We start from the raw sequence: 18,576 nt of genomic DNA on the forward strand, positions 1-18,576 counted from the left end.
TTGCAGACAATTTCATAACACATTTAGGTTTAGATTTTTTCACAGCTGTTTGCAGTTGCATGTTATGTATTCATACTACAGCAGAGATCTAGTTAAAGTAATCTTAAGGCTAAATATTAACTAAGATTCTTCCCACACTAAGAAAAAAGTACATTATTATTCATTATATTATATATACTAAGATGTATTGTGGCAGCCATTTCATGATTCAACATTCCTAGTTATGGTCTCATATTAGATTTTGTTTCAAACAGTGCAAAAATTATGGGGAAATGTGTTTTTTTTACAACATGCTGCTGCCAATGCCTAAATGTTACATGTTTGCAGAAGGTAATAAATTTCTTCTTGTTGGCTTTGGGAAATTGTAGCAATACAAAAATCTAATCCATACAGGTTTTTTGGGGGGAAATTACAGAACCTTTCTCCAGTTTATTGGCACCTTATATCCCACTTCTGAGCACTGGTACTTAGCTATCTCATACTGCCCCACATTCTGCAGGGCCAACCATATCATGGGAAAACATTTCTGGGCTTTGGCTTCACTAATCTCTCCAAAACAGGTGGCAGATTGACAAGTTGCTTCTCTTAGCATGATTAAAGTAGGCATTTTCTAAAAGGGAGAGGAAATCTTTCAGGTAACTGGGTATATCTCCAGATTAATTTGTATCAACCCATTTTATATAGTTGGGGAGACAAAAAAATATTTGTTTTATTTATTCGTGGGATTTATCTACAGAGTTCAATTCCAAATTGGACTCTAGATGGCTTACAATGCTAGCAATAAATACCAACAGTATAAAATACATAAAAAGAGTAAGTACAGTAAAATAATATAAATATAATCTAACACTGAAAACCATCTATTCACTCACTCATGGTCCCAGGCCCACTGGAAAAGCCAAGTCTTAACAGCTTTCTGGAAGGCTGGTAGGGTGGGGGTAATACGGATCTCTGGGGGCAGTTGGTTCCAAAACATTGGGGCCACTACAGATAAGGCCCTTCCCCAAGGTCCCACCAACCAACATTGATTGGCGGGTGGGACCTGGAGAAGGCCAACTCGGTGGGCCCTTATTGGTCATAGGTAAGTAAGTAAGTAAGTAAGTAAGTATTTATTTATTTATTTATTTATTTGTTTATTTATTTTCCAATACATAATGTAGGTTTCAGAGGATATAAACATAGTACAATATATAAATGGAAGATTAGAAGAAAGATATAGTAATAATATGGAGGAAATACTAGAGTTCATAAACATACATGTAGTTAGTAGAAATATAAGAGAAGTATTAGGACAGGGGATGGAAGGCACGCTGGTGCACTTACGCATACCCCTTACTGACCTCTTAGGAATCGGGAGAAGTCAACCGTGGATTGTCTAAGGGTAAAATTTTGGGGGTTAGGGGATGACACTATAGAGTCTGGTAATGAGTTCCATACTTCAACAACTCGATTACTAAAGTCGTATCTTTTACAGTCAAGTTTGGAGCGGTTAATATTAAGTTTGAATCTGTTGTGTGCTCTTGTGTTGTTGTGATTGAAGCTTATACACAAAAACCAGATAATAGGAGTTAGATCACTGGTAGAAGCAAATGGCAGGTGCAATTCTAATTCTTAGCAAAGCAATTCTTACAGAAGAGAAAGATCACCAGGAAATTACCGTATTATGTCCCAGAATTCTACTGATTCTACTATTATTATGTCCCTTCGTTACAATAGTCACTCTAAAAGCAGTCGTTTCTCCTCCTTATCTGCTTCATTGCACTTCATTGAATTAGGAAGGAATCTACCTGAGCTGGTTTTGGCTAATATTGTTGTGATTTTTTAAAAAATGCTTCAGCCCAGTTAATGATTCCTGCCTATCTCTACCAATGTGATCTTCTTTACCCTGCACAATGACCTTCTTTTCAGTGTCCAAGTGGCATCCTGCCTGTTTGCCGTATGATATTTGTATTAGTCTATTGTGTGTACATAGGTTTATGGCATTGATCAATCAAACAAAGGAAATTAGAACAAAACAACCTGTAAGCCATAGTTACGGTGCCTCATTTGCATCCTTTGCAGATTTTTTCCCCCCACCTGAGTAATGAGATGATTAAATTGAGCAACGAACGTGGCCTTTTCTCTCATCCCTTCCCATTTTTCTAGTTTTGGTATGAAATGAGGTATTCAGCACTTCTTCCTAGCTGACTGTACACCTTGAACTTTTCACAGAGTGATGCAACTTGTGAAGTGCCTGTTCTATTAACGCTGAATACGTTTTAGCCCTTGACACCTTCTCGCTTTACAGGTTATTTAATTAGGTTGTTTTTTTCCCATCAGCTCCTGAATATTACATTCCCACCGATGTTTGTGTAAATAGGCCCATGAGTTCGATGATGGTTTAATAATGCTTAGGGAAAATGTAATGAAATCAGTGGGATTTCAGTCAATCATGATTTATTTAAATGCCACTGATTCCATTGGGTCTAATTCTGCTTAACACTCAGGACAAGGCCACCTTCTGCTTAATGTACAGGACAGGCAAGAGCCATAATTTTGGCAAAAAATGCACAAAGAGCTGGAGTATAACCTAGAACAGGGCTCCCCAACTCCTGGGCTATGGACTGGTACCAGTTTGTGGCCGGTTAGGAACCGGCCTCACAAAACTTCATCTGCACATGCACAGGATCCAGATAGAGCAAAATATCATACCTTCTAAACAATGTCGTCTGGCGGGACCCAGGGGAAGAGCCTTCTCTGTGGCGGCTCCGACCCTCTGGAACCAGCTCCCTCCTGAGATCAGGATTGCCCCCACCCTCCTTGCCTTTCGCAAACTCCTTAAAACCCACCTCTGCTGTCAGGCATGGGGGAACTGAAACATCTCCCCCTTGCCCGTGTTGTTTTGGTGTTAGATTGATTGTGTGCTTGTTTTTTAATATTCTGGGGTTGTTTTTTTAATGAATTTTTTAGCTTAAAATTGTAATTGGATTGGTGGGTATTGGATTTGTTATTATGTATTGTTTTTACCATTGTTGTGAGCCGCCCCGAGTTTGCGGAGAGGGGCGGCATATAAATCCAATAAATCTAATCTAATCTAATCTAATCCAGCCCAGCCCAGTGGTGAAATTGAAAAATTTTCCCTACAGGTTATGTAGGCATGGCTTGGTGGGCGTGGCTTGGTGATCATGTGACTGGGTGGGTATGGCCAACTTGGTTAGAGTGCAGCACTGCAGGCTACTTCAGCTAACTGCTAGCTGTAGTTCAGCAGTTCACATCTCATCCCTGGCTCAAGGTTGACTCCTGGGGCTTCAAGGAAGCATCTGGAGGATGAAACAACCTTCCCCAAAGCCAAAAATCAGCTGGCCAGCGCACGCATGCATGCTGGAGGTGACATAGGACAACCTCTCGCATGCCCTCTGATATGGCTTCATGTGCCACATGTGGCACATGCAGGGGTGGGCAGCAGGCAGGATGGGGTGGAATGCAGTTCCACCAGCGGAAATGAAGATGCGTGTGCAGCTCCATCTGATCAGCAGCTGTCACTTCCTGGATTACTGGTCTTGGCTTGGCTCTCCTTTTTCCCCCTGCTGCATCGTCTGCGCTCCTTGCTTTTTTCCTCTTTCCCCCTTCCTGGCCTCGGACAGGCTTCCCTCTCTCTTGCCCGGCTCCCCTCCAGCCTCACTCGGACACCTCCCGCCTGAGGTGCAAGCAGAAGGCGTGGGTGGAAGGGGCGCTGGCAACATTTATGCTTCTGGCAGCACCCGGTCGCCTAACTCCCCAGCCTGTTTGTATGTATGTTTGGTTTTATAATAAGGAGTTTTTTAGTTGTATAGTTGTTGGATTGTTACATGCTGTTTTTTGTCACTGTTGTTAGCCGCCCCGAGGCTGCGGAGAGGGGCGGCATACAAATCCAATAAGTAAGTAAGTAAGTAAGTAAGTAAGTAAGTAAGTAAGTAAGTAAGTAAGTAAGTAAGTAAGTAAGTAAATAAATTTAAAAAAAAAAACCAGGAAGGAGAGCGTGGGAAATGCGAAGCAAATTGTCACCCCAGCGAGCAACACTGGTAAGGTTTTAAGTCGAGGACGATGATGATCATTCAAGCCACCCACCTGATCTCATGGCCGGCAAGCCACTCCTACCCAGTCACATGACCATTATGCCACACCCACAAAATAAGCCACACCCACAGTGTGGCAATACAAATTTTGGCTGCCCATTACTGGGCACACGTGCCATAGGTTCGCCATCACAGACCTATGGCATGTGTGCCCGAAGTAGCATGCAGATACCTCTTGCCGCAGATCTCTGTGGCTTTTCTTTTGTGAGAGTCTGTTTCCCTGCAAATGATGAAACAGAAGCTCACGAAAGAAAAAGTTCTTATCTCTTGCCGCACTGCCAGTGTTAGGATATCCCGCCTCCTGCCGGCTAGCTGGTCTTTGGGTCTCTGCTGCACATGTTTGTGTGCACATTTGCAAGTGTACCTTTCAGTTTGGGCATGTGCACATGTGCAGTTTGGGCACTCGGTGTCTAAAAGATTCGCCACCACTGCCCTAAAACATGTGGATTTAATTATGCAATAATATCCCATGCTGTTTTGCTGACCCTGAACCATGCTGTTAAACTCACTGATGAGGAATGTTTGACTCAATCTGACCTCATTACAGAGGGCCGTAGGCACATGATCCGAACTAGCACAGTACAGGTTTGCTAGAAGAAGTAACATATTTCTCGTTTTATGAAAAGGCATAAATTAAAACCACTGCTTGATGTGTGAAATAATTATCACAGGGAGGTGTGATTTAAAGAGCAATCAGCTGCCTGGGAAAGGTTGTATTGTCACAGAGTTAGGGTTGCTATTGTCTTCTGACAAAGCTCCGACTACACTGACAGCTGTTTGAGGACCAGAAAGACAACACATGAACATTCCCTGTTACCATTTCCTGAGGATTCCCCTATTGCCTTTTACATCCTCTGCTGTCAAGGAGAAAGGAGGACTAAATAATTATGCAGGAACCTTATCATGGAAATTCTATATATGTGAACTGAAGGCAAACAAACCTAACCAAATTAGCCTTTTTGGGGTGCTAGAACTTACTTAAAAGGTCAATAGATTTTAATGTCATGGATCTGAGAGTATTTTGTATAATTTTATGCAGGACTCTCATAATTATACAATGCTATGGAAAGGAACCTGTAAGCCATCAAATCCAACAATTTAGGAAGAAATGAAAACTAAAACACCCCAAATAAATGACTCTCTCCTGCTTGGAGGACATCATTAGGTAATTGTTTCACTTAAGCCCCATTGATTTTAAGAAGAATTTGTCTCTAATGAATGATGTAATGTTGCATTCAACTTCTACTCAAGCCTTTCTGGTCCTTCATGAAATGCTTCAGGAAATGAAGGTCTCTCTCTCTGAGTGTGTCTGTAGTAATAGAGGTATTTTTTGCCTTTCAAATAGCTGTAAGTTTTTCTCTTCCTTCTGAGAGATGGGCAGCCATAAAAATGTGATTAATATGCAAATAAGTTGAGATCAAAGTGAATAAAACCTAGATACAGTCTATGTAAATCTGAAACGTCCGTATTCTGTTATCTACGACAAACAATATTTCACAATATTCACGATACATTTCAAAATATGGATGTGGTTGAGAAGAACAAGACTTTATTCCACTCATTTTATTGCGGTTGGTATCTTCACCCTGCTCACACCAATAGGACCAAACATACCGTTCATAGCCCCTACATGAGTCTAATATTTAAAAAAACATTTGTTTTCAATTATAAAATAGGAAAGTGGTAAGCTCCACTCTCTAGTATTATCTTTATGTCCAAAAATGCTTTGAATCCTACATGGTACCATCAAGTGAAAATGGCTAGAGGTTATTATGGCCTAGTGCTTTTTTCTGCAAAGAAAAATGCCAGGTATAAGCTTAGAGCTAACCAGATCATGCTGAGGAGAAAGCCGAGGTGGTGCAGCAGGTAGAGTGCAGTACTGCAGGCCACTAAAGCTGACTATAGATCTGCAGGCCAGTGGTTCAAATCTCATCACCGGCTCAAGGTTGACTCAGCCTTCCATCCTTCCGAGGTGGGTAAAATGAGGACCCGGATTGTGGGGGCAATATGCTGGCACTGTTAAAATGTGATATTGCTAACATGTTGTAAGCCACCGTGAGTCTAAGGAGAAGGGTGGCCTAAAAAACTCAAAGAAAGAAAAAAAGAAAGGAAGGAAGGAAAGAAAGAAAGAAGAATGAAAGAAAGAAGAAAGAAAAAAAGAAAGAAAGAAGAATGAATGAAAGAAAGAAGAATGAAAGAAAGAAAGAAGAATGAAAGAAAGAAAGAAAGAAGAAAGAAGAATGAAAGAAAGAAGGAAAGAAAGAAGGAAAGAAGAAAGAAAGAAAGAAAGAAGAAGGAAAGAAGGAAAGAAAGAAGAATGAAAGAAAGAAAGAAGAAAGAAAGAATGAAAGAAAGAAAAAAGAAAGGAAGGAAGGAAGGAAGAAGAAAGAAAGAAGGAAAGAAAGAAGGAAGGAAAGAAGGAAAGAAAGAAAGAAAGAAAGAAGGAAGGGGGAAGGACCATTTCCTGGAAGCTATCCATCCTGCTATACCAGATGATTCTTGACAAATGTATATTTTATTTTATGTACGCTGAGAGCATATGCACCAAGACAAATTCCTTGTGTGTCCAATCACACTTGGCCAATAAAAATTCTATTCTATTCTATTCTATTCTATTCTAAACTTATTTAGAGACTTTAAGGTGGCCCTGCTTGGTAGTTTAAGATATCTGGACCGAAAAGCATGCTTTGCTACCAAGACTTGACATCTAAATACATCTTAGAGGTTCTGAAATATGGGGTTCATTTGTTCCAGGATTTTTGACTAATGGAAGACACACTTTTCCATCTAATTCCAAAATGTATTCAAGTACAGTGGTACCTCTACCTAAGGACGCCTCTACTTACAAACTTTTCTAGATAAGAACCGGGTGTTCAAGATTTTTTTGTCTCTTCTCAAGAACCATTTTCAACTTACAAACCCGAGCCTTCGAAACTGTAACCGGAAAAGGCAGGGAGAAGCCTCCGTGGCACCACTCTAGGAAATTCCTGGGAGGAAACAGGGCCAGAAAAGGCGGGAAGAAGCCTTTGTGGGTCTTCTCTAGGAATCTCCTGGGAGGAAACAGGGCCAGAAGAGGCGGGAAGAAGCCTCTGTGGGGCTTCTCTAGGAATCATCTGGGAGGAAACAGGGCCGGAAAAGGTGGGAAGAAGACTCTGTGGGGCTTCTCTAGGAATCTCCTGGGAGGAAACAGGGCCGGAAGAGGTGGGAAGAAGCCTCTGTGGGGCTTCTCTAGGAATCTCCTGGGAGGAAACAGGGCCTCCTCCTGCGCATTATTTGCTTTTACATTGATTCCTACGGGAAAAATTTCTTCTTCTTACAAACTTTTCTACTTAAGAACCTGGTCACGGAACGAATTAAGTTCGTAAGTAGAGGTACCACTGTATATTGGACCACCACCAAATATTTTGAATCAGAATTATATTCAAAGAAATGTGATGGCAGTGTCTGAAGGTTGGACAATATACTGTCACACAGATCGTAAAATGATGTATAGCTTCTGGTAATACAGACACTCTCTGTATAATTAGAGTGACACTGAAATCTCATAAATAAACATTAGGCAGGACTGATGTTATTCACTGACATTGTGAAATGAACTTGAGTTGACAGTGAATGCCATTAGTAGAATATTTGGACTGCAAAATAGTTCCAGGAAAAGAAACAAAACGGATGTGCATTAGAGGAGCATCTTTGAGGACATTCAACAGCTCTACGCATATTTATCTTCTGCAATCAAGTCCCATTGTATTCTGTGGCAGCTCTTTCTGAGGATGGAATTGGACTAGAAATTTGAAATTATTAATGCAGACGTTTGACGGACTCAAAGAAAATAATTAAATGAAAGGGCATAAAATTAGATTAAAATTTAAAATTAAAATGTGTTCAACAGCTTGATTTCCTTTCCCGTGTAAGCTAATCTCAGACATGATTACTAAAACTGTGTTTTTTTTAAAGACATGACATTGAACTGTCCCTACCAGTCTTGTATAGCACTGAAGGACTCTTCACAAGTAACATCATACATCAGGATGAATCCCATCGCTCCTCTGTAATAAGCGGTCGTGATGGTCCTGTACCTTTCTTGTCCAGCTGTATCCTAAGTAAAATAATAAGTAAAAATCGTATGAGTTTTATAAATTTTCCCCTGGGCCTAAACCTATTGATAATACAATAAGCATTTTGTGTGTTTGCTGTTTCTTCTGCCAGAACACTAGATTCACGTTATCTAGTAAGGAAACTATTTTTCTTGAAAACATGGAGTAAAATATTATTCCTGCTGGGAATTAATTAATTAGGCAAATAATAAAGATTGCATTGCATATGACCGTCATGACACTCCCCAGTCATGACACTCCGCAGTCTGCATTGGTTGCCGATCAATTTCCGGTCACAATTCAAAGTGTTGGTTATGACCTTTAAAGCCCTTCATGGCATCGGACCAGAATATCTCCGAGACCGCCTTCTGCCGCATGAATCCCAGCGACCGATTAGGTCCCACAGAGTGGGCCTTCTCCAGGTCCCGTCAACTAAACAATGTCGGTTGGCGGGCCCCAGGGGAAGAGCCTTCTCTGTGGCAGCCCCGACTCTCTGGAACCAGCTCCCCCCAGAGATTAGAACTGCCCCTACCCTCCTTGCCTTTCGCAAGCTCCTTAAAACCCACCTTTGTCGTCAGGCATGGGGGAACTGAGACATCTTCCCCGGACCTATTCAATTCAATTTATGTATGGTATGCTTGTATGTATGTTTGCTTAAATAATGGGGTTTTTAATATTTTTAAATTGTAAATTATTTAAATTATTAGATTTGTTATGAACTGTTTTATTGTGTTATGAGCCGCCCTGAGTCTACGGAAAGGGGCGGCATACAAATCTAATAAATAAATAAATAAATAAGCAAGCAAGCAAGCAAGCAAGCAAGCAAGCAAATAAATAAATAAATAAATAAATATCATTCCATTAATTTCTATTTAGAGAAATATAATTCTGGTCTTTGAAGTACAGTCAGCTTTATTCCACCACTTTTGCTAAAGTGCAAATATAAACACAATGAAAAACATGTAAGTAAATCCAGCCATTAAATGGGCCTTCTGTGAATACCTTCCTATGATATATAGCCCCTTACTGCTCCTGCAGGACCATAATTTCCAAATTGTAATTCAGCCTTCGAAGTTCTTAGGACTATAATTCTCATGAATCCAAGATCTCTGACTATAAGATGGTGTAAAGGGGGATTATTAGAAAGTTGTAGTCCAGGTTGCTTCACACTGCTCTGTTCTCAGGCTTTCCATGCATCCTACAACCACAAGTAGTCACACTTTTCCCTCTAACAAACATTATTTAAAAAGCAAAACGTTTTGGCAGATGCCGCTTTCTTCATCAGATGCATAGAGTGACTTGTCTGAAACAAATTCCAACATTAAAACCCCATTGTATTTGCTAAAATATTTTGAAATAGTCTGAAAACCTTTTGACATACAGGTACTCCTTAACTTTCAATCACAATCAAACCTGAAATTTATGTTTTTTTGCCTCCTTTTATGACCTTTCTTGCTACAGTTGTTAAGTGAATCTCTGCAGTTGTAGGTTATTTATTTATTATTTTATTTATTTATTTATTTAGTCTGCCCTTATACTATTTCATGTATTTTATCTTAGGATGGATATTTGTTTACACCAGGAATATTTAAATTCAGTTACTGTAGATTTTTAAAAACCACGTCTGCTGGAAGTTTGTTCCAAGCATCTACTATTCTTTCAGTAAAATAATATTTTCTCACGTTACTTCCAATCTATCCTCCAACTAACCTCAGATTGTGCCCCTTGTTCTTGTGTTCACTTTCCTATTAAAAACACTCCTGAATCTTATTTAACCCTTTAACATATTTAAATGTTTCGATCATGTCCCCCCTTTTCCTTCTGTCCTCCAGACTATACAGATCGAGTTCATTAAGTCTTTCCTGATAGGTTTTATGCTTAAGACCTTCCACCATTTTTGTAGCCCGTCTTTGGACCCGTTGATTTTATCAATATCTTTTTTTAGGTTAGGTAATAAATTGTATTAGGCAGAAAAGGTGCTTCCATACTAAAATTTGATGCCACCATAGCATAGGCTAACATTATTATTATTATTATTATTATTATTATTATTATTATTTATTGGATTTGTATGCTGCCCCTCTCCGCAGACTCGGGGCGGATAACAACAGTAACAAAACAGTAAAATCCAATATTAAAAACAGTTAAAACCCATTATATAAAAACGAATACATACAAACATACCATGCATAAAATTTTAAAGGCCTAGGGGGAAAGTGTATCTCAGTTCCCCCATGCCTGGCAGCAGAGGTGGGTTTTAAGCAGCTTACGAAAGGCAAGGAGGGTGGGGGCAATTCTAATCTCTGGGGGGAGTTGGTTCCAGAGGGCCGGGGCCGCCACAGAGAAGGCTCTTCCCCTGGATCCCACCAAGCGACATTGTTTGGTTAACGGGACCCGGAGAAGACCCACTCTGTGGGACCTAACATGGGTCTCCACCTCTAACTACTTTGATTTGTTTAGACTACAGACATTCGGAGTGTTTATAAAAACACAACTGCTTTTTTTTTTTTTTTAATTCTATTTGCAAAGCTTTCAGAAGCCAGTGAACGGATTAAACAGCAGCAGGGAAAGCAACAGCCTTATCTTTAAGGCACACTTGGTATTACAGCAGCTTTTTCCCCCTGATGTGACCAATCTTCATTGAGATTGCTTCTCAATCTCAATTTTTTAAAAAATGTCTCTGCCTCCGACTGATTAATAGGAAAGTCTCCTCTTTCACCTATCTACTCAGGGAACATGCAATATTCTGAAAGGTTCTTATTGCTCAAACACCTTTAGCATGAAATCCACTAACTTGCAAAAGGGCTTCAAAGGAAGAAAATCTACTGGTACAAGCTATAATTCAACTCTGCAGGAAATGACTTTCACTCTTACTTTAATTATAGTGAAATTCTTGCACAGGCATTTGGCTGTCAGTCCCATTAGCTAGATTCACACATTATGATAAGTCACATCTTTTTTTAAAAAAAAATCCTGATCTGATTTATTTATTTATTTATTTATTGGATTTGTATGCCTACGTAGACTCGGGGCGGCTAACAACAGTGGTAAAAACAACATGCGACAATCCAATACTAAAACAGCTAAAAACTTTATAAAACCAATCATACATACAAACATACCATACATACATTGCAGCAGCCTAGGGGGAAAGAATATCTCAGTTCCCCCATGCCTGACGGCAGAGGTGGGTTTTAAGGAGCTTACAAAAGGCAAGGAGGATGGGGGCTATTCTGTTCTCTGGGGGGAGTTGGTTCCAGAGGGACGGGGCCGCCACAGAGAAGGCTCTTCCCCTGGGTCTCGCCAAATGACATTGTTTAGTTGATGGGACCCGGAGAAGGCCCACTCTGTGGGACCTAACTGGTTGCTGGGATTCGTGCGGCAGAAGGCAGTCCGGGAGATAATCTGGTCCGGTGCCATGATTAAATACACCATTGGCTATGTTCCCACAAATTTGGTACAACTGATGGTTTACAAATGAAAACAACTGAATTCACACAGCTTGCAAAGAAATCAAATTATAACTTATCAAATTAAATATGCTTTTAAAAAAACCATTTAAATTGGACTCCGAAGACAACAAGTGAAGCTATTTCAATGTGAGAATAACGAAAGAGACTTCACAAAACATCTGCCCATTGCATTGATGATGTTACCTAATTTGGTAATAAAATGTCTACAAGAAAACAACCAAGCTCACAGAGCACCAAGGACATTTCAACCCTGAGCTACAAATCATCTCTTCTGTCACTAACATTTACCCAACTGTGCAGCTATATTTGTGGTCAATTGCAAATTCTGACAATGTACTGCAATAGTCTCATCTTAAAGTTATCAATGTAGACCAGGAGTCTCAAACCTGATTTCATTGAGAGCCGCATCAGGGCTGTGTTTGACCTCGGAGGGCTCAGGTGGCCCTGGCCAGGGTGGGCGTGGCCAGCTCAATGCCACCCCTGCTGAGGACACCTGTGGTGCAGGCGGGTATTGCAGCTACCACTGCTACTGGTGTGTTGTGCACATAGCTTCAAGTCTTTGGTGCGTGCACATCCCAGTGAGATTTCGATTCTATGCATGCACAGAAAGCAAAATCTTGCAAGGGGATGCGTGCACATGAGATTTGAGTGATTTTTTTTTGCTTCTGTGTATTGTTCTCTCTAGGAAATCTCTCTCTTGCACATGTTCCCTTGTAAGATGTTGCTTTCTGCGCATGTGCAGAAGCAAAATCTCACTGGGGTGCATGCACGCCAGAGACCTGAAGCTGTGTGCGCAGCTCCAGTTTTACTACTGGTACACAGTCCCCTACCGTTCCAGTAGGAACCCAATACTGCTGTGATGGATTGAGCGATCTACCAATGAAAACAGGCTCCCAAGCTCCGTTTTCAGTTGCCATGGCCTCCTGCAGCCTTCTGCCAATAAAAATGGAGCTCTGTTTTCACTGGCAGAAGGTTGCAGCAGGTTGTGGCAGCCGAAAACGGAGCTTGGAAGCCTGTTTTCTGAGGCAGAAGCAGTGTGGGCTGGTCCTCCGCTGTTTCCAGAGCGGCTCTATGGGCCAGATCTAAGTACAGTGGTACCTCTACCTAAGAACATCTCTACTTATGGACTTTCCAGGAAAGAACTGGGTGTTCAAGATAGTTTTGCCTCTTCTCAAGAACCATTTTCCACTTACAAATCCGATCCTCTGAAACTGTAACCAGAAAAGGCAGGGAGAAGCCTCCGTGGGGCCTCTCTAGGAATCTCCTGGGAAGAAACAGGGTCAGAAAAGGCAGGAAGAAGCCTCCATGGGGCCTCTCTAGGAATCTCCTGTGAGGAAACAGGGCCTCCACCCTCCCTGTGGTTTCCCCAATCGCACCCATTATTTGCTTTTACATTGATTCCTATGGGAAAAATTGCTTCTTCTTACAAACTTTTCTACTTAAGAACCTGGTCACGGAACGAATTAAGTTCGTAAGTAGAGATACCACTGTACCCTGTCAGCCAGATCCAGCCCCAGGGCCTTGAGTTTCACACCCTTGATATAGATTCTTATTCCTTTTTTTCTAGGGAGGACCTACTACCCGCTTAAAAAACCCCCAAAGCTAATGGGGACAAAGTGCAATAGAAACTAGGAGGGACATTTTAAAATGTTTCTCATTCCTTTTGCTGCAGCAAGCAAAAAGCTAGATGCAGAAGGCCTTGAAGAATTGATGAAGAGAGCATTCCTTTATCTCTGGGGAAATGTGCGCAGTGCTTATCCTATTAAATAGTGAAGCAACCTTCTCTAAACATGTACAGGTTCAATTTTGTTCTTGGAAGACCCCCTGGACAATACTGGTGTGGAACGTACTCTTTAGATATGTGGTGTTTCTGATACTCCACAAATGACACTTGTTGCTGTTGCTGTTAGCCGCAAAGTCGTGTCTGACCCATCAAAATCTCATGGACAATGTTTCTCCAGGCCTCCTTGTCCTCTATCATCCCCCGGAGTCTATTTAAGCTCACACCGACTGCTTCAGTCAGTGACTCCATCCAACCCCCTCATTCTCTGTCGTCTTTTTTTTTCTGCTCTCAATCTTTCCTAGCATTAGGCTCTTCTCCAGTGAGTCCTTCCTTCTCATTAGGTGGCCAAAGTATTTGAGTTTCATCCTCAAGATCTGGCCTTCTAAAGAGGTCAGGGTTGATTTTCTCTAGGACTGACTGTTGAATATTCATTAGCTTATGTAAACAGTTGAGTCACAGACTGTTGAATGGTGATTGGTTTAAAACGCCCGGGAAATTCAAATGCGCGTCAGTTATTTTGAGCGGGAAGAAGCAATGTATAAAAAGCCGGGAAAGCTATTACTGTAGCACTTCACGCCTGGATACATTTCATATAGCAACTCTGTTTCTGCTATGCGGTGAATAAACTTTGCTTTAAACTGACTCCAGTGTCAGTATTTTTCATTGGCGACGAAGGAGGTCTTACCTACGTACTTCCAGAATGTATAACCTGCCTGTAGGAAAAGCACCCGACCATTTCGACCCCGAGAAGTCTTCCTGGGATGACTACATGGGGAAATTCGAGGTCTTCCTTGAAGCAGCAGGTATGAAAAACGCCGACAGCGGTTGAAAGAGAGCTATTTCCTAAACTACTGCGGCTCAGAAATTTATGCTCTAGCTCAAACTTTAACCGACCCGCTACCGGCCAACTCAGTTTCATCGGACACTTTAACTAGCAAATTGGCGTCTCACTTTAAAACGACCAAGCCGGCCATCATATACAGGCACCAATTCTCCCGGATGACTCAAATCGAGGGAGAATCGATTAATCAATACCCTACACGCCTTCGCACGGTAATGTCATATTTTTCACTGACCAGTCTTGCAATCCAAGGGACTTGCAGAAGTCTTCTCCAGCACCATAGTTCAAAGGCCTCAATTCCTTGTTATAGAGTGTCAAAAATGACACTTTGTAAGAACAAATAACAGTCTGAACACCATGCAAAAACAAAGCATCCTTTTACATCATGTTTCAGACTGATACCCATCTTAATGTTTTGCAGTAAGAAATTTTTGTAGCACTTCAAAGGGAAGCCCACTTTTCATTCAGAATGTATTAATCTGTCTGTTTGGGAATGAAGGTATTTTTCTTCTATTTTCCAAAGTCAAAAGCCCAATACAGTACTTCATCTAAATTTACCTGCAGCTTTTGCCCTGTGCTATTGCATCCTTTGGCAAGAAGATTACCAAGCAGCCATGTTACATATTAAGAGTGCCTGGTTACAATCAGGTCCTCCGTTTGAGCGGGAGAATGCAAACTGCTGATTGGTCGAGCCATCTGACAGTTCCCTATAAAAGGGCTAACTGTCAGACTGGCTCTTTGCTGGATCTTGTTACATGGTTAAATAAAGAACTGTTTGTCTTGAAACCTGTCTCAAGCTTCTTCGATCACCAGATCAACGAATCATATGGTGCATTGTGTAGAAATAAAAGCTGTTCCTTTTATTCAATTCCTGTAAACAAAATGACCAATTTTGGGGTTTGAAATGTTACTATATGTACCCTGCCCAGAGTCCGTCAGAAGTTGGGTGGCTTATAAATCAAATAAATTTAATTAAATTTTAAAAAATTAAAGCATTTTATATGGGAATGTTAAAGAGTTGTTTTCTGAAGCCTCTCATGCTCAGAACATTTTTCTATTATATTAATTCTTATGCCTCTTTTCTGAGAAGAAGAAAAACTCAAGATAAAGTTGGCATTTACAACCACGGTGATTGCTGTCAGAAAAAGAAAGGTTGCCCTTTGAGTAAACATTATTTTCAGGGTAGCTTTAACCTTGATCATCACATTCTGATTACGTGTACAGTATTTCCAATGCATGCAGTACATGCAGTTATATCTAATATAATATCTAATATATCTATATAGAATGCTGGTGAGACCACATTTGGAATACTGTGTTCAGTTCTGGAGACCTCACCTACAAAAAGATATTGACAAAATTGAACGGGTCCAAAGAGGGGCTACAAGAATGGTGGAAGGTCTTAAGCATAAAACGTATCAGGAAAGACTTAATGAACTCAATCTGTATAGTCTGGAGGACAGAAGGAAAAGGGGGGACATGATCGAAACATTTAAATATATTAAAGGGTTAAATAAGGTCCAGGAGGGAAGTGTTTTTAATAGGAAAGTGAACACAAGAACAAGGGGACACAATCTGAAGTTAGTTGGGGGAAAGATCAAAAGCAACATGAGAAAATATTATTTTACTGAAAGAGTAGTAGATCCTTGGAACAAACTTCCAGCAGATGTGGTAGATAAATCCACAGTAACTGAATTTAAACATGCCTGGGATAAACATTTCATTTCATTTATTGGATTTATATGCCGCCCCTCTCCGAAAACTCGGGGCGGCTAACAACAGTCATAAACAATATACAGTAAAAATCCAATACTAAAAACTAACTTAAAACCCCCTAATGTATAAAACCAACATACGTACAAACATACCATACATACAGTTGTATCAGCCTAGGGGGAGAAGAGGTCTTAATTCCCCCATGCCTGGCGGCAGAGGTGGGTTTTGAGTAGCTTACGAAAGGCAAGGAGGGTAGGGGCAATTCTAATCTCTGGGGGGAGTTGGTTCCAGAGGGCCGGGGCCGCCACAGAGAAGGCTCTTCTCCTGGGTCCCGCCAAGTGGCATTGTTTCGTTGACGGGACCCGGAGAAGACCCACTCTGTGGGACCTAACTGGCCGCTGGGATTCGTGCGGCAGAAGGCGGTTCCTGAACATATATCCATCCTAAGATAAAATACAGAAAATAGTATAAGGGCAGACTAGATAGACCATGAGGTCTTTTTCTGCCGTCAGACTTCTATGTTTCTATGTTTCTATATTGCTTTTATTATTTTTAATGTAGAGAGTTTTGGTATGCAACCTTTTTAAACATACTAATTTTTACACAACCCCCCCCAAACTACATATCAAATACTTTGTGATGGATCTTTATAATTATATGAATGACATGCTCATTTATGCTGAATCTGTTCTATTCTGTCATATCACAACAATTAATTATTCAACTTTCTTAACTTACAAAGGTACAGAAAAATCCATTGTTTGCTAGACATGTTACAGGCAGGGGTGGGCTACTGCCTGGACAGGGGGGAACGCAGTGGGGTAGCGAAAATGGAGCTCCACCCCAGATCATCCAATTTGCAATGAAAGATGTTGAAAGAAAATGCAGGGCATCCTGCATAAGCCACACCCACAGTGTGGTAGTAAAAATTTTGGTAGCCCTTCACTGGATACAGGGATTTATAGATTAAGTCCAACACTTGAAATTTTACCCAGAATCTAAGAGGAAGCCAATGCAAGGCCTACAAGACAGGTGTAATAGGTCCCCCCAAGCAAACATCAATGAGCATTTTGAAGCAATAGAAGCAGAGGTGAAATCCAACAGGTTCTGGTAGGTTCTGAAGAACCAGGAGCAGAAACTTTGAGTAGTTTGGAGAACACCACATCTGGCTGGCCTCAGAGTAGAGTGGGAATGGGGATTTTGCAGTATCCTTCCCCTGCCATGCCCACCAAGCCATGCCCGCAGAACCAGTAGTAAAAATTTGGATTTCGCCACTGCTTTAAATAATGATGATGATGATGATGATGATGATGATGATCCACTGGAACTTGTGCCGGAACTACCATTTACCAGTGGCAAAGAACTGGTGGGATCATAAGCCCGAAAAAGTGGTTGAAAATGAGCAAGCAAAACTACGGTGGGACTTCCGATTTCAGACTGACCGATTAAATGTTTCAATCATGTCCCCCCCCCTTTTCCTTCTGTCCTCCAGACTATACAGATTGAGTTCATTAAGTCTTTCCTGATACATTTTATGCTTAAGACCTTCCACCATTCTTGTAGCCCGTCTTTGGACCCGTTCAATTTTGTCAATATCTTTTTGTAGGTGAGGTCTCCAGAACTGAACACAGTGTTCCAAATGTGGTCTCACCAGCGCTCTATATAAGGGGATCACAATCTCCCTCTTCCTGCTTGTTATACCTCTAGCTATGCAGCCAAGCATCCTACTTGCTTTTCCTACTGCCCGACCACACTGCTCACCCATTTTGAGACTGTCAGAAATCACTACCCCTAAATCATTCTCTTCTGAAGTTGTTGCTAACACAGAACTGCCAATGCAATATTCAGATTGAGGATTCCTTTTCCCCAAGTGCATTATTTTACATTTGGAAACATTAAACTGCAGTTTCCATTGCTTTGACCATTTATCTAGTAAAGCTAAATCATTTACCATATTACAGACCCCTCCAGGAATATCAACCCTATTGCACACTTTAGAGTCATCGGCAAATAGGCAAACCTTCCCTACCAAAGGTGATTGTGGTGGTTTTATTGAACACTCATATATTTATTCTCTTGCAAACTCTTTAGGTTTCCCTATAGGAAGACAGCTAGAGAAACAAAAAAAGGACATTGAATTCTTTGAGTTATTAAAATTAAAGGAAGTCTTTGACTATGCTCAGATAAAATGTACAAAGGTAAACAACAAAAAATTATGGTGATGGCCACTAGTCAACTGACTGGTGTTTTTTATGCTGTAAAAATAAAAAGAAACAAGATGAGTCAGAGACATGATTGGAAGAAAAAGAATATGAATCACTTCCAAAGCCACATTTTGATTTAATCTGCTGGAAGCAGTAAATTAACCCTCACTTGAACCAATTGTTTGGCAGAAGTGCTGAAGCTCTGCAGGGCTCAGCTTTCCAGATAACACTTCATTTTAAAACAAATTTCTACATACGGAAATACCTCGTCTTACGAACTTAATTGGTTCCAGGACAAGGTTCCTAAGGTGAAAAGTTCCTAAGATGAAACAATGTTTCCCATAGGAATCAATGGAAAAGCCAATAATGCG

The 18,576-nt window shown here is 40.9% G+C and overlaps 1 protein-coding gene across 2 annotated transcripts in view; it reads right to left on the minus strand.

Annotated features, from left to right (window-relative positions):
- The window catches only part of RAB3B (RAB3B, member RAS oncogene family), an 85,548-nt gene that overhangs the window by 7,848 nt on the left and 59,124 nt on the right, over positions 1-18,576 (minus strand). For both annotated transcript variants that reach the window (XM_070745865.1, XM_070745864.1), the window contains exon 3: positions 8,072-8,190. In XM_070745865.1, coding sequence (XP_070601966.1) covers positions 8,072-8,190 — 119 coding nt within the window. The remainder of the gene's footprint in view (positions 1-8,071; positions 8,191-18,576) is intronic.

Source organism: Erythrolamprus reginae, chromosome 3 (genome assembly GCF_031021105.1).
Source record: "Erythrolamprus reginae isolate rEryReg1 chromosome 3, rEryReg1.hap1, whole genome shotgun sequence".
Classification (NCBI taxonomy): Eukaryota; Metazoa; Chordata; class Lepidosauria; order Squamata; family Dipsadidae; genus Erythrolamprus; species Erythrolamprus reginae.